At 42.8% G+C, this 24,374-nt stretch overlaps 2 protein-coding genes across 3 annotated transcripts in view; one reads left to right on the top strand and one right to left on the bottom strand.

The window, feature by feature from the left end:
* The first annotated feature begins 118 nt into the window (after nt 1-118).
* Nucleotides 119-4,775, top strand: exorh (extra-ocular rhodopsin). Of its 2 annotated transcripts, none has more exons than XM_075474809.1 (5): nt 119-647; nt 823-991; nt 1,121-1,283; nt 3,299-3,538; nt 3,943-4,775. In XM_075474809.1, exons 1-5 carry the CDS (start codon nt 287-289, stop codon nt 4,066-4,068), a joined length of 1,059 nt encoding a protein of 352 aa, XP_075330924.1. In that variant the 5' UTR covers nt 119-286; the 3' UTR covers nt 4,069-4,775. The 2 variants fall into 2 exon arrangements, with proteins under 2 accessions (XP_075330924.1, XP_075330923.1); XM_075474808.1 differs by having other exon boundaries at nt 1,121-1,286.
* Nucleotides 4,776-5,026: 251 nt separating this feature from the next.
* The window catches only part of plxnd1 (plexin D1), a 65,791-nt gene continuing 46,443 nt past the window's right edge, over nt 5,027-24,374 (bottom strand). Inside the window, exons 22-36 of the mRNA XM_075474806.1 lie at nt 23,331-23,443; nt 22,197-22,301; nt 21,014-21,144; nt 19,446-19,644; nt 19,210-19,356; nt 18,914-19,070; nt 18,452-18,555; nt 15,778-15,841; nt 14,509-14,543; nt 13,809-13,913; nt 13,484-13,647; nt 13,240-13,387; nt 7,221-7,361; nt 7,022-7,096; nt 5,027-5,982 (exon numbers count right to left, since the gene is read on the bottom strand). Coding sequence (XP_075330921.1) covers nt 5,866-5,982; nt 7,022-7,096; nt 7,221-7,361; nt 13,240-13,387; nt 13,484-13,647; nt 13,809-13,913; nt 14,509-14,543; nt 15,778-15,841; nt 18,452-18,555; nt 18,914-19,070; nt 19,210-19,356; nt 19,446-19,644; nt 21,014-21,144; nt 22,197-22,301; nt 23,331-23,443 — 1,805 coding nt within the window. The 3' untranslated portion in view covers nt 5,027-5,865. The remainder of the gene's footprint in view (nt 5,983-7,021; nt 7,097-7,220; nt 7,362-13,239; nt 13,388-13,483; nt 13,648-13,808; nt 13,914-14,508; nt 14,544-15,777; nt 15,842-18,451; nt 18,556-18,913; nt 19,071-19,209; nt 19,357-19,445; nt 19,645-21,013; nt 21,145-22,196; nt 22,302-23,330; nt 23,444-24,374) is intronic.

Below are 24,374 nucleotides of genomic sequence, written 5' to 3'. Positions count from 1 at the left end.
TGTGCGTGTTAATGCATGAGAGGACTCAGGCTGTGTTTTAATTCCATCTCTGCTAACACCTCACTCCTTCTACGTCCCTAATCCGGCCAGACTATTAAAAGGTGCTGCACCTCCTCAGGGGGCTCCAGAGAGCATCTTACTTCCACATGATCCATTCCTCCATCCATCTTTTCTCCCTCATTTCCACCCAAGCTGCACCACCAAACTCTCACAGTACTTTACTCTAAGAGGCACAGACTGCTTCGTCCAGGTCTCGGAGGAAGAAAAGACATCCACAACTGCAGTCATGAACGGCACGGAAGGACCCAACTTTTATGTCCCGATGTCTAACAGAACTGGGTTGGTGCGCAGCCCATTTGAGCACCCTCAGTATTACCTGGCTGAGCCCTGGAAGTACTCTCTACTGGCTGCATACATGCTGTTCCTTATCGTCACTGCCTTCCCCATTAACTTCCTCACCCTCTATGTCACTGTCAAGCACAAAAAGCTGAGAAACCCTCTGAACTTTGTTCTGCTCAACCTGGCAGTGGCCGACCTCTTTATGATTATTGGAGGTTTCACAGTCACTCTCTACACAGCCCTGCATGGATATTTCATCTTAGATGTCACTGGCTGCAATGTCGAAGGATTCTTCGCCACCTTAGGAGGTAAGAGACTAAATCTGTGACGTGTGAAACTGTTGATGCATGGTCCTTGTCGGATTGGATCAAAACATATTTCTGGACCTACAATGTTGCCTTTTTAATTATATGTGTGTAATTTCAAGTAAAGATAGTGTATTAATGCTGTAGGGAACTTTCAACTACTTTGTTTTTGTCTCAGGAGAGATTGCCCTCTGGTCGCTGGTGGTTTTGGCAATTGAGCGCTACGTTGTGGTCTGTAAGCCAATGACCAACTTCCGCTTTGGGGAAAAACATGCCATTGCTGGCCTTGGATTCACTTGGATCATGGCCCTGACCTGTGCTGTTCCACCACTGATTGGATGGTCACGGTACTGCATACTTCAGTGTCTAGATTGTGTTTACCCAGCTTTAAAACCAAAAGAAAAAAAAAAAAAAAAAAAAAAAAAAAAAAGCTCTGATGATTTTTAATTAAAGGCTATTGTTTCCTGTGGATGCAGGTATATCCCAGAGGGAATGCAGTGTTCCTGTGGGATTGACTACTACACTCCCAAGCCTGAGCTCAACAACACCTCATTCGTCATTTATATGTTTGTCCTCCACTTCTGTATCCCCCTCTTCATCATTTTCTTCTGCTACAGTCGCCTGCTCTGCACAGTTCGAGCGGTAGGAACACTACTGTCAATGCAGTATTAATAATAAGGATGTGATATATTGTTTATCCTTGTAGAGATACACCCCCCACCCCCCCACCCCATCCCATTTCTCAAGGAGGGTAGAGCATCACAGTCTCTCTGAAGATGAAGGGACTTAGTGGCTCAAGGACACTTCAGGAGGGCAGATCATTGCCAACATGGCAGCTTACAACCAGACTCTCTGACTAAAGGGCAGTCAGCCTGCTCACTGTGTCATCCTCATGCTCTTGTTGATTATAGAAAAAAAAAGAAAATAACATTAATGATTTACATTATCTATCGTAAATGTGGCTATAATCAAGATAATTTGGATCAAGGTTTGCCAAATTGTAATATAAAAACAGTTTATGTGAATCTGACTCTAAAGCATCTCACAGCTTTAGAGGGATTTACAGTGAATCTCTGTGTATTGCTTTCCTGTTCACTCTCGCTGCTCTCCTAATTGCTCTTGAACAAAAAAAGCTACGAAGCCTTCTATACTCCACCTCCTTAGAACCAAACAGATGTACACAGTTTGTGATTAGTGGGTGAGCACAGAGGAGCGTTTTGCAGCTGCAGCACCAGATTTAGTCTTATCAGAGCAACTGTTTATTCCAGTCAGTGGCTTCCAGTTGTTTGCATACAGAAGGACCTCTGTGAACTGGGCCAGTTTCATGATAAACAGTCACACTGGAATTAGATAACGGTCAAATAGTTCAGTTCTCGACTATGTTGAAACTAAACTTGACATAGCTAGGACTTTTCCTTTAATGGAAAAAAAAGATTAAGTAAGGACAACTAAATAGATAAATGAACATGGCTGACTGATCACCAGAAGTCATTAATCGATCAACCGCTTTAATCAGGCAGGTTGAGTGTCATCTCGTTCAACACAGAGTCTGTGAAACAAAAATTGAAGCATACACATACGCAGCACAGATTGCCCTTTCAGTTCAAGTTCATTAGATTTGTCTCATTACTGTCAAGTGATGGTATTTCTTTAAGATTAGAAAAAAACAACGATACCAAACAGGCATCATTTATTGGCGATTGGCTGCGTTTCCTGCTGCATAACTCCTGTTGTGAGTTCTGTGGAGCAAAGGCAAACTATAAACTATGAACCACGTTTCTCATTTTCTGCCGGTTGGTACGATTTATCTGCAGGTGTTGCTGGTTGTTTCCATGGTAACATAGATCCTTTCTGTATTTGCATGTTACATGAACATGTTTGGACTAGCCAAAGTTGGCCTTAAATTGGTTGGAGAATGGTTCCGGCCTAAAATAAGTCTGTCTTTAATTTTTGTAAAGATCTTGTTGGCCTTTAGTGGCCTTTATTTATAGTGGAGGGTAAACAGGAGAGCAGACTCAACTCAAACCCAGGCCCCTTGCAGCAAGGATTTACAGTCTCTATTCACGGGGCACATGCTCAACCAGTTGAGCTATCTGGTGCCCCTTTTTGTTTGCCTTATTATAAACTGTTTTAACACTGAAGGCCTGCCTAAAATGTTTCTGTTACACCCAAATGATAACAAAAGAGAGGTGCACGCTAGATGTAACGAGTCAAGACCAAAAAACAGAAGCACTGAGAGTGAAACCTTGCACACTCACCAAGTGGCTATAAATGGTGCTCCGAAAATGTTAATGTTTGTCTCTAGCTTGCTCTGTAACATACCAACTGTTTGCTGAGAAGCTCGCCAAAAGCATCCTCGTGTTCACAACTTCCACTGCTCTCGGGCAGCCACGTAACAGGCTTTAAACTGATGGAACAGCACAAACTTGCAAAAATGATATGAAAGATTGATATAATAAAGAACGCTGTAGTTTTATTGCTTCATATGAAATAAGTTCTAGAGTGAAAAAAAAATGTACTGTAATTAAAAACAAGATAGAAAACATCACTCTGCACATTACTAAATTACTGTAGAATTGACAGTTTTGTAGACTTTGTTTACATTTGGATCTTTCCTTCTTTTAATTTAAAAAGCTGCATCTGTCTGTGCTCAGGCTGCCGCCCAGCAGCAAGAGTCGGAAACCACTCAGAGAGCAGAGAAAGAGGTGACACGCATGGTTATTGTCATGGTGATCTCCTTCCTGGTGTGCTGGGTGCCCTATGCTACTGTGGCTTGGTACATCTTTGCCAATCAAGGAGTTGAGTTTGGGCCGGTATTCATGACAGCTCCGGCCTTCTTCGCCAAGAGTTCCGCTCTGTACAACCCAGTCATCTACATTCTGCTAAACAGACAGGTATGCCAGAGAAAATATCTAATATTTTAAGTACAGCATAAATAGTGGAGGCACAAACCGGTAAAGTACGAGAAAGGGGCTTGGAGATATGTCCACAACAATAAGACTATTTTTTAAAGTTTCCTCTTACCATATTAATCAAATCGCTCCAGTCAGATTTATTTACCATGACCTGGACGACTGAGAATCCACACCAACAACTTTGTGTATGCATGCTAATCTTATTGTAGACAAGCTAAATTGATACTTTAAGGATATTTAAATAATACTTAATGCTTTAACTTAAGCAGAGTTTGAAAGGAAGAGTTGATTTTTTTGTTTTTGTTTTAATGTGTCAGTACTTTTATGATCCAAGTGCTTCATTCTCTACTGATACTGTCGCTTTTCGTCTCTGTGGCCTCCAGTTCAGAAACTGCATGATAACCACAGTGTGCTGTGGAAAGAACCCATTTGGAGATGATGAGGCCGCCGCCGCTGTCTCCAAAACCCAGACTTCATCCATCTCTTCCAGCCAGGTGGCCCCCGCTTGACCCCTTGCTCCCCTTCTATCTGCTCCATCTGTCCTCACTCACCTAGGGACCCATCACCGCCAAGCAGCAATACGTTCTATTGGCCAATCTTCTTGACTTACCTCTCCAATTGTCCTCACTGCAGTTGGCACTGCTGCAACTTCGGTGGGACCGACATAATCAAGAGCCAGCATGTGTATTTTCAGCCCATTTAATCATGGAAGGTGTTCAGCTGGTCTCACAGATTTTTAACCCGGCATCAAAGGGTTGCCATCTTGGTGACGATCCAACTGAACACCTTCCAAGCCCCCCCAAAAGACACAAACCTTCCAATCATTGCCTGATTTCATCTACATCAACTCTTGTTAAAGTAATTTTTGCAGCTACCTTACCCCAAACCAGGCGCTTTCAATCATCGGTTTTGTGAATATTTAGGTTTACTTAGACATTCATTTCTTCAGAGATCTCAGCTGAGTTTTCAGTGCATCGGATTACTCTGTCCTCTGGTCGGTGTGGTGACAAAGCTGAGATGGTTACCTAACTCTTTGTCTGAGATATGTAAACAAACTGAAAAGAGCCTTTGTAGGAAGAGGATGCGTCCTTCAAGGGGCTCGATGAGTGTGTGCATGTGTGTGTGTTTTTTTGTAGACGAGTATGTAACTGAGTGGATGCCAGAATGTCAGTGCTTGTATATGATATGAGTATAGTATTTTGTTTGCTGTGTAAAGGCTAGGTTTTGTTTAAGTTGTTTTGTGCCCTGCAATAAAAGCAAGCTGGATGTCTCCACGACTTTTTTTTGTCTTTGTTTGTTTTTCATGAAAACATTTACAAGGCTTTCCGAGAAGTTCCAGATGCTGGCTTGTGGGCTTTTAGGTGAAAGGCCAGATCCTAATGGTTATCAAATGCTGCTAAAATGCTGTAATGCATTTAGGAGAGAAGCCCTTTATAAGTCAGCATAAGAAATATCATAATTTCACACTTTAAAATCCTAAATACTGTCATTTATTTCACAAACAAATCATTTGGCATCACAATTACAGTCTCTGATTATATTGAGCTCACTTTTTTTTCCTAAATGTAAATTTCCCTCTTTAAATTGGTCAGAAAGGATCCAACATGACACTCATTCGTTCACAAGCACACCGATTAACACTTCTATATTGATGCAGCTCTTCCCAGTGAACTACATTAAAACATTTGATTTCTTAATTTTCTGTCCTTTTTTTTTGTATTCTTCCCTCCAGTCCTCATCAGCCTGTTATCAACCTGCAAAGCACATTGGGCCATATTGTTCAAAGCACCAATGGGAGTCAGTTGCCCATCTTCACCAGCCACACCTGAGAACATTGCAGGCTTTAGGGGACGAGAGGAGTCCAACTAATCCTGATGAACAGGCCACTTGAAAGCATTATAACACATCTATAAATATTGCTATAGACATTATATTACAGTACAGTGCATCATTGGCTCGTTCCCTTCAGAAAAGGGTTCAGTGCGTTAAGACTGCCACCAGGGCTTACTGCAGGTCCCAGTAACTGTGAAGACATCCAGGAAAAGCGCTGAGCTCATACACATTCCTTCTAAAGTATAGTTGAGCCAGATTGGAATTGTGTCTGTGTCATGAGTAAAGATTCGATATGATGCTTGGGAGGCAGATTTAAATCCTTTGCTGTGCCGCTATTCACCCTAGTGAACAGTCTGTGGGAAAGACACTCGTGTACAATAACTCCTTAGCGGCATTCCCAAGGAACCGGGGAGGCAGGAGGAAGGCAGCTGGCAGCAGGAGAAAGAGATGGCGAGCGGCAGAGGCCGGGAGGTTCAAGCTTCACTGCAGCACTCATAGATGTTGTCCTCCACAAGAGCAATGACCTGCTCGAACTTGTGGTGCAACTGAGTGCGACGCGCGGTGGGGTTAGCCTCCAGAGCGTTCACCACCTGACCGGGAGAGACAGAAAAGACACACAACAAAGATGACTTTCTGCAGCTGTCAAGCATTCATGCATCCATCGATCTACCAAGAGAGAAGGAGGGAGGAAGTCAGCCACCTGCCTGGACATAGAAAGTCGAACGAAAGAGAGGGAAAGCAGAAGAAGGAACAAGTGAAGTGCTTCAGCCTCTTCTCTTGCCTTCACGCATGCCTCAACACCACAAAAGCTTTTGCTCTTCACATATTTACAAAACCCACATCTGCTCTGTTTTTCATGCCCAATAGTTGTCACAGTGTCAGTGGGATTTATGGGCTCTTAGCAGCAGTGTGCTACGAGGCAGAGCGAACTGAGCTGGGGCGAGAGAATAGGCAATCAGGGGCCATTCACAGAGCTCTGTGAATCAGAGTCTAAGCCCCTGGCCCACGTCAGTACAGTAGCATGACAGGGGAAAGCAGCTAAACAGTATTATAGTGAGGGTGCTTCATTAAGGCACAGTCACCACTGACTAAGCCTCTCTAAAGAATAGTCACAGCGGTGAGAAAGCATGGGGGTGGACAGGAGGAGCTTGAAGAGGGCTGGTTAAAAGCAAAACAGGAGATTTGAAGCAGCAACGTAACAGTGCCATTAAGGAGATAGGGGTGTTGGATGGAGAGAAGGTAAACAGCACACTGTTTGCTTAAAGTGAAAGGAGTCTGTGGGCTGGAAAGAGATGACTGAACACATTGAATAGTGCTGCTGCTTGGATGATAGCCGACATTTGATTGTTTCTCTTATGAAAGCCTTTAACAAAAGAAATACAGCTATTTCGTGCATAAATTTAACCAGGGCATTCAGTGACAGGTTGCCAGGTTGTTTACAGTGTGTTATATCTTTCAGCATGGCTCTGATCAGCCGCACCGATAAGACACGCTCCGATAGCCATCTGTGAAACTTAATACAGCAAGTGAGGTGTTGTGGCTGCCAAAAAAGGGCCAGTTTCAATGTTCAAACATATCTAATCCACATCTGAGATCACAAGCACAGAGAAGCAACACAAAATATCTTACCTGGTTTCTGTATCTCTTGGCATATTTGTAGATTTCTGTCAAGGCCAGGTTGGTGTTAAATTCATTTCTGTACTTCTACGGGACAGACATCAAAAAGTTAGATTAGATCAAATTCCAAAATGAGACTAAAGCATGTGATTGCAAGCTTTGGCAGAGCCAGATGACTAACAAACGGGAGCTTTTTCAACATTTGACTCACTCTTGACTCCTCAGCTAGGTGAGCGTTCATCTCCTGCTCGCTCAGAGGGGCCATTTCCTGTATCTGCTGGTAGTAGCACTGGACTCTCTTCTTATATTCAGGGATCTCCTTGGCATACAAAAGCTTGTTGGTGGGAGAGTCCTGAAAAAAAAGACCAATATTTCAGCCATGTGACAGTTTAGTTTGGCTGTGTGACTCAGCCTTGAATATTTGACACCTTAAAATCATTTAGATGGTGGCTTTGGGCAAGACAAAAGAAAAAAGAAAAGTTCCACATTTGAGGTAATTGTGTTGGATTTTGATTTAACTTTAAACTTCCCTTAGTCAGTATTGTATTGTAAAGCTACATTTACTACTTACAGATGAGTGACAAATTAATGGAAAAACCAACAAGAGATGTAAGATGTGGGGCTACCATTTCCTCAATATTATTCTGTTATTGATTTGATTAGATGTTGGTGTTGCAGAGATTGTCTAACATACTAGTCCTAAGCTGTTTACACATACCCGGGTATTTTGATAAACGAAGACCTTTCCCTTAGTTTGTGCCTTTCGTTTATACACAAACGGAGTTTTTTCCTCCGAAAACGAAGCTAAAAAAAAACTCCGGCAAAAGTGGAGATTTTTTAAAAACTCTGTTTAGCGTTTGTGTGTAAACTGGTTGAAAGAGACGAAAACGAAGTTTTCAGAATGGAATGCGGAGTTGTCGTCATAGTACAGAGCCCCGCCCCTAACCGCCATATTGGCAGGATGCTAGCGTGATAACGCCATTCATTGTTTATCTGGCAAGCATGGAGGTACTAGCAGCATTTCTGTTGTTGAGAGCTATACTCGCTTGTGTGATTTTGAAAATTACAGTCATACAATGTATTGAACAACAAAGGCGCATTAGGGCGCGGGCGGAGGGCAGCAATTGCGGAGCTTCTGTAGCTCAGTCTCGCTATCAGTCCACACACATGAGCCTGGCGCCATATTTTCTTCTTGAAAAGGATCCGGAAGTTCTTCCTGTCAGCGGTTCTCTATTAGGCTTCTGATTGGCTTGTGTGGAAACAGCGTTTCCCTTGGATAATATACTGCATTTAAGGTGCTGTTTACACATACCCGGGTGTTTTGATAAACGCATATTTTCTAACCTTCGTTTGCAAAAAAAACTAGGTGCACACAGCCCCGTTTTAAAAAAAACACGTCTACATTGATCCGCATAAATACGCTATCAAGAGCTGTTAAATTACGCCAAGCCTGACGGTGGCAGTGTTAGAACAATGAGAATTCCACACAAGCCAATCAGAAGCCTAATAGAGAACCGCTGACAGGAAGAACTTCCGGATCCTTTTCAAGAAGAAAATATGGCGCCAGGCTCATGTGTGTGGACTGATAGCGAGACTGAGCTACTTTTATACGTTGCGCTGGACTATAAAACTGCTAAAGCCGTGAAAAATGTCTTTGTTGTTCAATACATTGTATGACTGTAATTTTCAAAATCACACAAGCGAGTATAGCTCTCAACAACAGAAATGCTGCTAGTACCTCCATGCTTGCCAGATAAACAATGGACGGAGAGAATGGCGTTTTCACGCTAGCATCCTGCCAACATGGCGGATAGGGGCGGGGCTCTGTAGGCTACTATGACGACAACTCCTCATTCCATTCCCAAAACTCCGTTTTTGTCTCTTTCAACCAGTTTACACACAAATGCTAAATGGAGTTTTTAAAAAATCTCCACTTTTGCCGAAGTTTTTTTTTAGCTTCATTTTCAGAGGAAAAAACTCCGTTTGTGTATAAACGAAAGGCACAAACGAAGGGAAAGGTCTTCGTTTATCAAAATACCCGGGTATGTGTAAACAGCACCTAATGGTGAATCAAACAATATCATTATCCCTCCAGCCCTACAAATGGGGGCATTGTCATCCTGGACAAGCCTGGACAAGCCCCCTCCTGTCAGGATAAAATTCTAAATTTAATTTGTCACCCCAATATTTTATCTACATAACACATTATAAGCATCAAAGGCTTTACACACCCTAAAGATTAAACCGTGACACATTAAATAAAAGTTCGAACCTTGGTTCATCTTGACCAAGTGCAACAATAAAATAAAGTTTTCTATTTCCTGCTGTTCTTTTCTTTTTCTGTGTCTGTTGCAAGCCCTTGCTGTCAAAGTCTTTACATTTACAGTTTCAACATCACCCTACTTGACCAATGAGCTTTCTTTCCAAGCTCCACAACACCATCATTTTCTGGTTGCTGTGCTTTAAATATCACTGCAATCCAGTTGTTCTGTGTTTCAGACCCAATATTGTGCAACGCACCTCCATGCAATCAACTCCAGGAGGTCCTCAGGAACGCAACTGACACTTTCCATCAACCACCTGCTGGCCTTTATCGACGACCATCAAGATCTCCGGGAATACTATATTTTTATACAGTTCCTCACATCATAAAGATAATTAACACTGATGAGTCGAATGTATGTGCACACTATTCTCTGTTGCTTCTGCAATAAATATTGTAAGAAACTTCAAATTATCCCATTACATACAGTAATTGACACTCTTAGCGAACAAATGATCAGATTTCTGAGAGCATCAGAATTATTGCTCTATTTCAAATCTATACCCATTTATTTCACATAACATGATTCCAAGTTAGCCTTTATGACAGCATAAATAATCTTCTTTTTCTCGATAGAATTAAATGAGCATTTCTTTTATTTCTGGTGTCAATGTCTAAATATGTAGCAGTTCAGCTAAACTAGACATTATTTCTCAGTGACCCCCATCTCGACCAGCATAAAGTAAGACAATGGAGGGAGGGAACTGTTTCCTTTCCACACAACAGGAGTCTCAAACAGCCAGAGCCAGAGAACATTCCAGTCTAAACAACTCTCCCCACATCCAACTCAGCCTCTCACACTGGTGCTTATTCAAGCAGGAAGAAAAGCAGCGGGGCTAAAAGGCTGTGGGCATTTTCCACTTTTAGTGGTGACTACTGTTGTGCGCTTTGTGATGTGTGTGCTTGTGTGTCTGTGGGAGAGAGAAAGTGGGACAGGGAAACAGAGGGTGCAAAAGAGACTGGCAGCCACAGCTTTCAGCAGCGGTGAAGGTACTTACAGTGCACCTTAATGTTTTCATGTGTCGTGAATTATTTGTGTCACCTTTTGTGAGCGTTAAATGTGCTGAGGAACTGAGAAGCTGCAGCCACACTTGCTCCTTATGATCTGGAACCCTCTCTCTTCCTGTTTGCAAGGTCACTTCCTGCTGCTTGCCCATCTGCCGGGTACACCCCCCCCCCCCCGTGACCCTGTGGCCCTCAATGCTCTGCATCTCGTCAGATATGATGGTTTCTGTGGAAACCGCAAGCAATGCTCAGCTTTCTACCTCCTGCTGAGCTCCTGCTAATCCCTATCCCGTACCCTTCACTGTCCCATGACCATCATTACGCGTGCACATACACACGCACGAACAAGCCACCGTTAATGCTCAAACTTTAGGTGTGTCGTGCCTCTCTCCTTGACCAATAGGAGAACCCGCAACCATATCCTTGAACCTGGTGACTCCACAGCCAGATGTGACTTGATAATGAGAGAGCTGCAGACACACTGTCTCTTGTATCTTTGCACCCATGTATATGTATTTTCCTGCATGTACATGTGAATATTGCCGCTGTGTGCGCACAGGCTTTTCGGCACTGAAGTGAAATATATAAATCAGACTGTTTCTCAGTGAAAAAGGAGCATTATATGATGAGTCCTGGGCTCCCTCTGGAGAGGAAGCCAGTCAGAGAGCGACAGGAAGCAAAGCGTGCTCAGGGTCATGGTGTCTGAAGGATGAGACAGATTTGTGAGCAGTGAGGACATTGACATGCAAGCGCGCACACATAGACAAGAAAGATAGATAAGCAGATGAATGAACACACTCTATAGAAACACACACACAAGCCCACGCACAGTAAAAAAAAAGAGATCCCTGGTGCTCATGACCTTGGATCAGCCGAATGGGCTGAAACAACACGAGGAGGGATAGGTGGAGCTGACAGTCTGAAGGCTTAGAGATGAGCATTCATGAGGGACTTGAGAGGTGTGTGTGTGTGGGAGTGTCTGAAAGCCAAATACATACATACATAGACTGATACATAATTCTGATTGATGGGAACAGAACAATGAATAAGAGGTTTGAAAATGTGGGTCTGAAGAAAGCTTCAAAAAGGAATGACCCGGTCCCTCGCAAGGTGACAGTGTTCTTTATTACTGTATCAATTTTTAACACACCAGTCCGAGGTCCATCACAAACTATTGTTTATAGATTTGCTTGTACAAAAAAGAAAAATCCTTCCAACTTTTGTCTGTCAAAAGAGTGTCGCCTCCACTTCATCTTCACTTTGTGGCAAAAGGTCAACCCAAAGAAATCGAACAAAGGCCCATTCTCAGCATGTCACTTAAAAGATCCCTTGGCTGATCCAGGATCATCTGATCGTGGTTACTCTAATCAGGTTTGTTCTAATTTGCGAATCAACTTGTGAATTTCATTAGTAGAGCTGGATTAAATGATCTGACATGACTACACCCTGCCGTGGTCATCGACAAAGGTTATGTCAATGCTGGAAAGCATAATGAGCAGCTTTGGGATAGAATGAATGGAAGAGAGGGCAGCAATTTACACCCCAGTGGAACCTGAGGTTCCATTAGAAGGTTATGAAATTTAAATGATTTGCACTAAAGGTGTTACTGAAAAATTACTAAAAGAGGACCATAGAATAGACATGAGCCTAGCTAAAGAGCTGGCTATCAACCAAATATTCATCACCTGATTTTAGAGTCTATAAGGGGGGATTTCATCCTTAGATGCTCTTCTTATGCACAAACCGAAACATTTTCTCAGTTGCCATGTTTGGGCAGACTCCCAGAAGGAGTGACATTTATGTTTATTATCTAATCTGGTTTACATTGAATAAACCTGCTCCACATTGTGTCATTACAGTTATGTTGCTGTGAAAACCATTACAACAGCTTCTTCATAGTACAGAGAAATCCAGGATCTCACAAAATCATCAATAATTTAATTCAACCAAAATGTTAAACCACATATGGAGAGACGTTACCTCAATCTAATAGAGAATGAGAACTGGGGAAGGGAAAGGAAAAAACAAACAAACAAATAATACCTGTGGTTTTACACTGGACTTACAAGAAACTCAAACTACAGCTTCCAAGGTGAAAGTAAGTAGGGGATAGGGTTTGATGTCTTGTTCACACCCGTGATTCAGTTTCCTTGTCCAGACCAAATCAGAAATGAGTGTCCTTTCTGTCCTGGTTCACATTGCCTTTACACTGGCATTATCTTTATATCCAAGTAACAGATGACAGATACAAGACATGCGGCTAAGGGGACATCCTGATAGGACAGCTTCTCTAACATATATCTTGTCGACAGCACTTCCATACTTCCAAAGCAATGCTACATGTCGTGATACATGTGTTTGTAGGGATTTAATGGGCTATATATGATTGTAATTCCCCAGCGTGGATGTCACAAAAAACTTTATTTATAAAAGAGTCAAAATAACACCAGGACGGCCTGTGCTGAATGCTAAATGCAGATATGCTGTAAGGAAAGTGCATTTCTGACAGCTGTTCCAAACTGTAATGAGCATTTAAGCTACATTCAGAACAAGTCAAACTTGAAATCAAGAATCAAGTACTGTACTTTTTTATGTTTTTAATCTCTCCTGCGTTCATATTTCAGTCAATCTGCATCACACTGCATTTGGAAGTTGACTGAGACATGCCCTCTCAGGGGATCTTGGTACATTTGTTTGTATTGGATGACAGCAATCACATTTCATCAAATGATCAGCACTAACAGCAATCACACCAGAGTTCGTTTTAATCAAACTAAACCCGTCAATTGTGAACACACCCTTATTTATCACCATACTTTGCTGGTTGACGGGGTGTTTGCGTGAGTTGCTATTTCCTGTGAAGTGTTGAGATTGAAAAAAGGGACTGCTGATAGCAACTCACCTTGCCTAGCTGCAGGTCAGAAATGGAGCAGGCATCGATGAAGGCCTGGGCGATGACAGATAGACAGGCGTCCATGTGATCTGTCTTATCAATGTCAAACACAAACTGAGGGTTCTTCAGGATGTTCACCCAGAAACGCAGAGGTAAACTGCACAGACAGGGAGAGATAAGCTTTGAGAAGACTTGTCCTCACACGGTGAAGCAGACCAAAGGGGGACTTGAATCATAGCATTTAGTTGGCTACCTATTGGTTTTCCAGATGTGTAGGGTGTCTGGGTCTGTGATGCCCCGTTTGTCAGCCTGCTCCTCAAGGAAGTCAAAAAAATATTTGATAGCGAAAGGCGGGCGGTCCGGAGGGATACTGAGGATGGCTTGAAAGAGATCATCTAAAAACTTCTGAAGAGTTCCCTGTGGAGGAAAAGAACACGCACAGTCCTCAGATCCATGATTTAATGTGATGTAGGAATTTCTCTGCAGTGTCTTAGGTTATAGGCCATGAAAATTTGATACTGAAAGATAACTTTCAGTGCCAGTGTTGACACCATGATCAGCCTCTTGTTTTTGCACACCTTTGTGGACAGCAGCCGTGTCAAGTAAATTTCAGGCAGGATTTTCTTCCGATGGCTCTGCCTGTGCGACTTCTTGTTCTCTATCAACTCATCATGAGGTAGGACCTGGAAAACCGGAGGTTAAATTTATGATACACAAGTTGAAGCAGTAAAGCACAGAATGAGCAGCTAAGTGAATACACTTCTGTGTCCTCTGTAAGAGTTGTCAAAGGGGAATTCTCTGCTTCTTGCAATAGACACATGACCCAAACTCTACATAAGGGTATTTCAAAGCACTGAATAATAACAGAATAAAGGAAGTGATGGCAGTTGGGAAATTCTTAGGGTTTTCTCAGGTTGCTGTGAACTGGATCATTTCTGTGACTTGCTCACACAAGTCTAAATAGAGATGGGGGGGAAGACAGAAGCAAATTCAAACTACTCTGCTCCAGAACTGTCCTGTAAAACTAACTATTCACCCGGCAAATTGTATTCCAAGGAGCTCATTATTCTAAATTCAAAGGGCCCATATCTTAGCTGACGTTTATGAAAAAGCTTAAGCTGCATTAGTGCAGTCATGTCCTCTCAGCAGCTTTCCTTTTCACCCCCCCACAATCAGGCTTGCTCTGGGCTGACTAACAGTGGCACACAGGAAAGCTATTGTAATAAACTCAGACATCATGTATGGAGAATTTTTGATGACTGATAAGAACGTACTCACCAAGTGTACATACTTCTCTGTATCCAGGTCTTTGGCTAAGGGGAGACAAAAAGAAAAGAAAAAACAATGTGTAATCAGTGAGGTGGAGACATGAGAGGAGACAGGAGGAGGAAGCACAGAAGAGTGTGACAGATACAAGTGGGGAAAAAAGAAGATTGACAGGAGAGCAAGGTAGATAGAGTGCAAGAGGAGAAAGTGATTAGGGTGGACTGTGGGCCTAAAAGGGAGGGGAGCTGTCTGAGAGAATGAAAGAGAAAGATTACGAGTGAAAGGAGAGAGAAAAGAGAGAGATTAGGGGAGACAGACAAGTAGAGTCTGTGACTGGTTGTAGAGCTTCTGTAATGAGATGGTAATGCTCGGCCAACACTGGGAATAAAAGTATTAAAGCTGGCTGGTTTATATATAGATCTAAACACAAACATACTCATACACATGCATGAACAGATATGAGAACAAGGACAAATGTAGATTTGTGTTCAAACGAGAGTGAGAGTACAAGCTCAAAGACAAAAATAGTAAATTATTGTGCTTGCAACAGTGAAAACAAAGACAGGCATTTGTGCAGATACACACACAAAACCCCTCATAGTGAGTGTGTTCTCATTACAGCCTGCTCTGGCAGAGATGCTCCTGCCTGGCGGGCTCCAATCCAGACCCTCAGCACTGATCACAGGCAGGCAGGACAGTGTTTCATATTAGCCAGGGAGCACTACGGGCTCATAACACCCCTTGATGCTTTGAAGAAGGAGCCAGGTTTGGTGCTCATGAGCCTATTTTTGGCCCAGTATGAATGAGAGGAGAGGCTTTGATGGACAGAGCCCGAGCAGAATTGAGCTCTGGTCCAGTGCTGATTATGTGAGGTGGACCCTCGACAGCAAATACACAAGCCCATTAAAGGTTGAATGTAAACGCATCCGTCAACAGGCAAAACTGCGATGATGCTGGACAATGAGCCAACTTGTGTCACATTATTCCCACAAGCTGACACATGCTAATGGAATCCATCCACGGCATGGAAAAAGAGCTTTGACTGAGCCATTAGCCTTAAGAGTATGTACTGTGATTTATTAGGTGTGTGTGTTTAGATGTCCACTGTGTTCTTTGGGGACTGGAGGGTGATGGTTTCAAGCGTGTTTGTATGAGCAGATCATGTTTTCGTGATCAGCTCAGCATGAGCCCTTTTCTGGGATTTAGTGGGTGTGGACTTCAAGTGTGGGTGAGTAAATGTGACAAAGCAACATGGAGTGGGTACGTTTTAAGGTGACGTACCTCTCCCAAGGGTGTTCTCTTTCTTGTCTTGCATGCTCATGGCCAGTGACGCTCCCTCTGGGATCTGTGAAGGGAGAGAAAGAAGAAGAATGAGGAGGGAGGGAGAGAGACCAGGGGCCACAGGGTCAGGGGTGAGCTAGGGTGCACGAGAACAGCATCATTAAGCCTGCCCTCGAGGGGAATGTGGTGGTCCAAGGTGCAAGTGTTTGTGTATGTGCGTGTGTGTTGGTCTTGCGAGGTCTAGAGTGGTGCAAGTTTGCAGGGGCCTGGCTGGGCTCATTAAAGTCAACCCGCAGTGAAATGGGTTGAACAGCCTCGCCAGTGAACCCAGACTGTTAGTACATGCTGCAGCTCGTTGCTTTCACAGCTCTGTCCCCATGGCTCAGCAAAAAACTCAGCAGAGCACTTAACAAGTACAGGTAACGGGTCAAAGGTGAAGAGTCACTGTACGTTTGTTTACCCTGCCGCAAATCAACGAAGACATAACCAAACACACAAACACAAAGACGTTCTTAATGGTGAACGAGCACATTTACACGCTTCTTAGAGTTGTTTTCTTTTTAATACCGCTGCCAGATGTAGAGATTTTTTGTCCTGCTGGGAGGGTAGATGAAGGCTAAACAAAGTTTCTATGGAATTTGTGGTTGTAAGTTTCAAATTGCACGTACTTTAACAAATGTATATGTAAGATAATGTTTATTCTAATAATGTAATGTCAATTCCAAGTCTCTGCAACACCTGTACTGTTAATGTGGTACATATAAGAAACAGCAAACATTAATTGTACTCAAGAGCTGCACAGAAGTTTTTCATTTATCTATTACTTTACTTTAAAAATCAAGATTTTTATATACAAACTTTGTAAAGAGGTTTACCTATTAAGATCTGATGCAACATGAGGGCATACAGAGAGCGCCTTGGGGTTAAGAAACACTGCATCAGGATTTGCTACAGAGTAAAACCTACATATAGAAAAAGAGCTGTATCAGGGTATTTTCTCTATCGAAAAATAAAGAAATAAATATATGATTATTTTGTGTATTTTGTGCAATTTTGCAGCCTTTTTCCCATTGATTTTGAGAAGTTACAGGTTAGGGGTGTTGACATTGTGACGTTCAGAGACCATTTTCTAAAACTTCATGAACAAAACAACCATTAAACTGAGAATATAAGCTGTAGGTTATTCTATAATTAAACAATTTACATATTATTATGTATATTTGGCCCCATCGCAATCAGTTAAAATAGTAAAATGCTTTTATATTAATGGTTGTAATGATATGTACGTCATTAACATCAGTTTTGCAGTAGAAGTGTGCAGCACTGAGCACTTAAAGTACTTTAACTTAAAATGGAGTGCTTGTTTTATACTGTTACACTAGTGCCTAAGTAAAGTGGAGCATCTGAGCACTCTTTTACTGCCTATTTTTGATCTGTAGTCCCTGGTCACATGTCCTTCAGCAATTTTCCAATTCATGCAAACATATTTTGGAGTTTAAACAGTGACACTTTTTTTCAATCACATAAAAGACATTGACAGTCAGACTACATGATCAAATCTGCATAATAAATTCAAATCTCTTCCATTAATGTCTTACAGTACTCTTCGACAGGGATCGTAAGTTCACCACCTCTCATAAATGTGTGTACTTGTTGTTATTTTAGTTTCGTGTTTGACCTTTACTGTGTGGAACAATTTACACGCAGTGTGTGCTGAGTTTGTTTTCCCCTTTATCTGTTGAACAGAGAAATTTTCTTGAGGGAAGATCTGATTTAACAAGTTGGAGAATTACTGTTTGACATGACAACTTACTGGAATCCAATTATCTTAAAGTATAAAACACAACAATAGCATGACTGTAAAGTTGAAACCTCCAGGGAACATAATCTGAGAATGGACCTGAAAATGTGGAACAAATCCATCTATCTATCCATCCATCCGTTTTCTATACCCGCTTAATGCAACTGTCGGGTTGCGGGGAGGGCTGGAGCCAGCGGGCATTGGGCGAGAGGCGGAGTACACCCTGGACAGGTCGCCAGTCCATCACAGGGTCACACAGACACAAACAACCACACACACTCCCAGGGACAATTTTAGATACACTAATTAACCTAACATGCATGTTTTTGGACATTGGGAGGAAGCCGGAGTACCCAGAGAGAACCCCCACATACATGGAGGAGAACATGCAAACTCCACACAGAAAGACCCCGGGTGGGGATTGAACCTGGAACCCTCTTGCTGTGAGGCGACAGTGCTAACCACAACACCACGTGACAAATAGCATAACGAGTTATCTATAAAATTCTATCTTTTATGCCACTTTACTCTAACCCTTCTACATGTCCAAATGATTACCCATTTACGTCAGTTGGCCTGCCTGCCTGACCTTTAGGTGTGAACTTTCAGAAGACCTGTGAACAACCTCTGACGTGGTTGGATAGCACACAGCTAAAATTACCATGTGCATAAAATATTTTCAAAAATATGTTAAATTACCAGTAAATAAGCATATAATAACATTATCTTGTTTTCACCAGTTACAAATATACAGTCATGATACAACCTTCTGCGGCTGCTACATTAAATGACCGGTTGTCACCTTCAGCAGCCCAGCTGTTGCTCATATGATATAACCTCTACCCCACTGATCACACACAAAGACACACACACCAGGTAATGGAAGACTGTGTTGAGTTTCTTTCGGCCGTCCTCCATCACCGAGGAGTTGTCCAGGTCCTGCAGAAGCTTACTGTTGCTGCCAGAGTCAAACCACTCTGGAGGAAGAGAAGAAGAAAAAAAAAGGCAGAGGTGTTAGACAATTTCTTTTTAAATTTGGAAAAGAACAGGCGAGACAGACGGCAGCCGTGCTCTAACTCTGTGTCATGACCTGTGGAAATATTCCCGGGCCATTAATCAAATCAGCTCTGCGGGCTCCAAAGCCTCTGAAAGCAATAACTCTTTGTGATTATGACTGTACACTCTCCTCAATGCATTCTGTCATTTATTATATTGCAGCCTCAGGTTAGTTGGGCTTCATGAGAAGAATTGACCTTTTTGCAAAGGAGATTACTATATCTTGGAGGGTTCGGGGAGGAGAGAAGATGGAAATAATCAGAGAAAATGTGCTCTTACCCAGGTCCACATCCTCTGCTCGAGGCCACTGAGAGAAAGGCAGGTTTTTATAAAAGGCTTCTAAGATTTTTTCCTTAACTTGGCAGATTGTGTCAGTATTCATGACCCTGACAGAGAGTGAGTCCATGCCACAGCCCTGGAATGACACGTTGATGTTCTGCAGAAAGAAAGTAGGAAATACTAAGCACAAATGTGTGAGTTTTGAATTCCTCAATCTCCCTCTTCATTTCAGTTATACATGCAAGTTTTACACTGAGTTTGTGAAAGATGAACCGAGAGTGTGTGAGGTGTCCGACCTGTGGCTTGGCTTCAATGTTCTCACGGAGCAGCCACTCCTCATTGAGGGTGTAGCGAGCCTTCCCTGTGATGGCGTCTATGGAACCCTTGTTGATCTGCTGCTTGATTGCACACAGTAGCAGGAAAAAAGGCTCACCCACTGTCTCCTGATGAATGAGACACAAAGAAGGAGTTACAAATAAAGGCAGTACGCTTATTTTTAAACAAACTTTTGTTTAGTCTTCCTCTTCCTCACCTTGAGGTAGCTGTACATGCAAATGGACATCCAGTTGGTAAGCATTTTCTCCACAACGGACTCAGTGCGGCGCAGCATCAGCTTGGGGTTCTTGGAGGCCGAAGCATCAATCAGATCCACCAGCAAGTCTTTCATGATACTAGTGTAGTACTCAAGTTTACCATGGAGGGCGATGGTGAGCAAGGATGCCAGGCTGCATCTGAGGGGGTGAGGAAAAAGATTAGCAGAGCAAAAACATGCTTCTGAAAAGATGCTCTGTCAGTGTGTGGCCAGTGGAGATTGAACCATAATAAATTACGGAAACCAAAACTAGATTTAGTCCTCCCCACTGCACCTGTGACTGCAGAGCTAAATAAAGGTCTGATCTAATGCAGGGAGTCTGAGTCAGTGTCCAGAGGTGCAGGGGATTTCCCTAACAAAGCCTCTTTAATCCAGCAGGAAGAGGCTACATCAGTCAGTAAATGCTGACACTGTGCAGGGGCAGGGATTTGGTCTGGCCTCTGGAATTTCACTTTGGTTCACAATGACTTGCTCGGTTTAGGACACCAAAATAGCTACATTGGTAAATAGCTGAGTATTTACAAAGCTGAAGCAACCACTTTTCAGACCACAAAATATAGACACTTGCAGTAGTACACGAAATACTACTGTGTTCAGAAAAGTTTACTTTATATATACTTTTTCCCGTTACTGTGGTTTGCTTAAGTATTGTGTCGCTCGGTTATGTTGATGTAGGCCACTGGAGGTAATTTCAAATAAAGTATTCTATCCCCTCCATTTGTGAAGAAGGTTCTCTGCCTGTTGCCGTGAGAAGCAGTGAGAATTAAACAAACAAAAAAGTGTGGGTTGGAAACTAAATAAATGCTTTAAAAAAAATCAGTCGAAGTAAAAACTGTAGCGCTGGATGATAATTTTTGTGTCATCTATTTATTCAGCTTTGTAATCTTTGACATTATCTATAATTTATGTAAGCAAGAGTTCACACCTCCCATCTTTCCCCTTCCTTGCAACATCGTAGTTTAATATTGCAAACATATGTGGAAGTTTAAATGATACAACATGCCAGTGACAAACACAAAAAGCTGTTTTTAAGTTTCAAAATGCCTGTTTTCTCCTTCCCTATGTCTCAGGGCTTTGGTCCTATAAACGTATCCCTAAATACCCAAATACAGCTCTCAGTACAAGTGTCTTTTTGAAGTGTGTCAGAAGAGGCTGAACACAACGAAGTGGTCACTTTGCAAAGGTCAATTCAAAACATAGGATGAGTAAGTCAAATGTCTTCACTTCTGCAACCCAATAAAATAAAACACATCTCTGATTCTAACCACACATGTATGTGTACGAAGGCAGTAATTCTGTCCAAGATTAAACTAGCGAAAAAGATTTGCTAATGAAACCCAGCAATCACCAGCCATGTGCAATACAAATGTAGAGTTTAGCAGCTTTGAAACACACGACTCACAACCTAATCACCACCAGCACCACTTGTAAAAAATGTAATTACCATCTCCCGATCAAGTGTTCCTTAGTGTATGGTGAAATGAAATAGTAGTCAATAATGCTGTTACCTGTCTCGAACAGCGAAGTCCTTCTGCTGCTCCAAGGCGTGGACAAATGTGATCAGGAAGTGCTTATTATTGAGGAGAGTGGAGAACATTGTGATGCCCTCTTCTACGTTCGGCCTCGTTGTGTTGGTGGCCTGGTGATAGGGGATGACAGAGGGCGGGTGAAACAGTGACTTCTCTGCATGGTTTCATCCTGACTGGATCACACACCTGCTGCTCCCTCCCTAATTTATTTCACCACCTCTTGTCTGAGGTGACCCATCTAGTGAGCACCTCATCTTTCTATCACATCCCCTCCCTTCGCTTCTTCAAGCACTTCCCTCACAGGTTTTCTCCACAGTATCTGTATGTCACACTCCAGTCCCTTACTGTGTGTGATTGTCGCTAAATGTGCAGAGTCGACTTAATGAGTGTGGCCTATCTATGGGTGCCACTAAGCAGCGCTGTGATGAAGTCTTCCCTCCGGACTGCAGCCATATGGTTTGGTTTGCAGCTTGACAGAAGGAGAACAAGGGTGTCCATTAAGATAAATGCCTGCCTGTGAGATTTATTCGCTGTGACCTGGAAAACACTTCCTACGAAGACAATGGGAATCCGAGGCACTTCATCACTGTTAGACAGGCTCCCCTGGCTGCCGACCCAAAAGGAGCGCTGCAATCTTTACTTTCTCTCATTATAAGCAGCATGCACGTGCTTTCACTTTGAGCACACTTTCACACTTGTGTGTGAAGGCGCCCAGCCCGCCTCCCACTCTCTTTATATCTCCTGTCTGCCCCTAAACAAGCACACACACACACATCAACTAAAGATGGATTTCGATGAAAAGCACAGTGTTAAAGAACTCAAGGGCATAGTGGCAACAACCTGCAATCAACTTGCTGTGGAAGCATGGTGTTTGACAAGCCGGATTTAAACTCTCCATCAGTGAAAACTATTAAATTACATGCATTAGCACTCCCATTTGCACGGTCAAGAACACGTGGGTTCACACAGACATGCGTGACGTATGCTTTACAACAAGCACTCAAATGCACAATATGTTTTTCTTTACTGCTCATCAACAAAAGCCTCACCATGAAACCTTGATAACCTTCAGCGTGACCCAGTTGAGAAACAAGGCACAGAAAATCCCAAATAAAAGCAGAAGAAGACCTAACCTAACAACCTTAATGGCATAACCCTTCACCTGCCAGTCCTGCAGCAGTGGGTGGGTCTCTGGCAGTGCTCGAGGTCCCATTGAATTATTCTCGTAGACGGGCTGGACCAGACTTTTCTCGTAATCCGAGCACATCTGAAACACACATAAACACACACACAGAAAACTGTAAAACAAAGTCATTTGTAGTCATAAACACAGGAAGAGGGATTGACAGGGAAAACAAAAAGAGCTGGCCCGCAGTCGTTGCTGTGTGGTGCGCAGTGCAGAACTAAAGTGAAGAAATTTTTGAAGAGGCCATGAATAGGGCTTGAGTAATTGTGAAAAGGAAACATGATACCGTGACACGGGACGTCATGATCAGCAATAGCTTTGAGGCAAAGTTAACCATAACTAAAAGGGAGCCTTTCAACACAGTCTGTCACTTCAGGACAGCTACATTTGGCCTGTGTTCTGGCTGTGTCTAACGCTGTTTTGTGTGTGTAATCTCAGACAACCAGAAGCTCTCGTGGAAAAACAAGAGCATGAAGCGCCGTGAGGAGAGTGTTTGCTGTGTTAGCGGAAAACTATGGAGGCGATACTGCAGTGGCAACACTTGAAGTTATGTTTCCATCCTCGCACCTTTTCAACACTATTTTCAACAGTGTCAACAGTCCACTACAATCGGTATGGCTCCCATTGCGCAAGATCACCCGTACTTGCAAAACAGCGTGGGTGTGAGAGCTGAGTAAGGAGTATGTTTTGAGAGAACAGGGTGAAACCTTCCTTGTCTCAGTGCCCGTCATTGTTCTGTCTCCTTGAAGGTCCATGCCTGTGGTTGCAAGACAAAGCCCCCTGAGTTGCGCCTCTCTGTATTGGTGGAAAAACACCCACCCACCACAGTCTACCTTCAGGTTGGATCGCACAAAAATGCTTACCTATGGAGAACACATTAACTCTCCCACAGGGTGCCAAACTGAGCTACACTTGGCAAGATGTTTACTATGTGTTTAAAAGTTCCAAGGTGAAATTTTTATCCTGCATATAACAAGCAGTGGGACATGGGGGGGGGGGGGGGGGGGGGGGGGACGACATGGATGGATAGAAATATTTACACCCCAGTGAGAAAAATAGTATATTGTCAGTGTAAGAAATCACATAACAGAGTAAAACAGGGTTTTTCACCTTTGGGAAGAACGTCCGTGTGACAAACTGCTTGTACTCCAAAAAGGGGATGCCCTGGCTGCGATTCAGCTCCTTGGTCAGATCTGTCATGTCTGTTTGAAGCTCTGCAAAGCCTGCAGGGAGAAAAGAAAAGACTGCCTCATGACACTGATTTCTCTCTGGATCACTAAGCTTCATTTGTTGCAAAGTAAAAATAAGTAAGAAATGTGTCGAGGGCTAATGTTTTGACCGTAGACTTCTCCCATGCTTATGAAATAATCTGGCCAATTTCAGAGTTGTGTCATTTCATTTCCTAGATCTAGTGTCATATTTTTACCGAATAATAAATATACCAAAGTCTAATCCTGTGATCTCTTTCCCTGTTTCTCTGCCAGACTGTGCAGCCCATCACGGCATGCAGGCAAATATTTACCAAATGCCAATCAGAGCAGCCAAATCCAGCTCGAGGCTTTTATCCAAAACATGTGTGCAGGCTGAGGTTTACATGCAGAAACAGTATCAGCATGCCCAGGCACTGACTTGAATCTGCATGCTAATATTGCAGCCCTTTTATGTACCAGCAGAGGATAATGTTCTCCTCTTATGAGAGGCTGGAGATCTCTTAATGGAAAAGTGCTTCCTGTCACAAGAGGAAAGACGTATTTGGGTTACAATGGCAGTTACTTCAAACCATATTTTTGCATAGTGAAGAGAAAACCAGGCCTGAGGGATTTAAAACTTGATTCATTACTTGTCTAGGTTATTTATCCTCTTGCTAATTAAGGCATCATCTAAACCACCAACCAGTTCACAGCATCAACTCCAGATTTGATCCACGTGGCCCAAATACTAAACATCCCTTCTGATTCAGTTTCCAAACAAATACCTCCCATTTGAGTTCTCTGGAAAACGTCAATTTCCCATCATCTCTTACTCCCTCTTCTGCTTTTAGCACTTTTTTCATCTTAGTATCCCTCACTTTGTGCACACTCACCCTGAACTCGGCCACAAATCTATCTGTGTCCTCCGACTAAATAACCTCGTCTCTCCTCCTCTCCCTCCCAC

The sequence above is a fragment of the Odontesthes bonariensis genome, chromosome 10 (assembly GCF_027942865.1).
Source record: "Odontesthes bonariensis isolate fOdoBon6 chromosome 10, fOdoBon6.hap1, whole genome shotgun sequence".
Lineage (NCBI taxonomy): Eukaryota > Metazoa > Chordata > Actinopteri > Atheriniformes > Atherinopsidae > Odontesthes > Odontesthes bonariensis.
The sequence above is the reverse complement of the archived record's forward strand: the minus strand, read 5'-3'. Positions and strand labels throughout refer to the sequence as shown.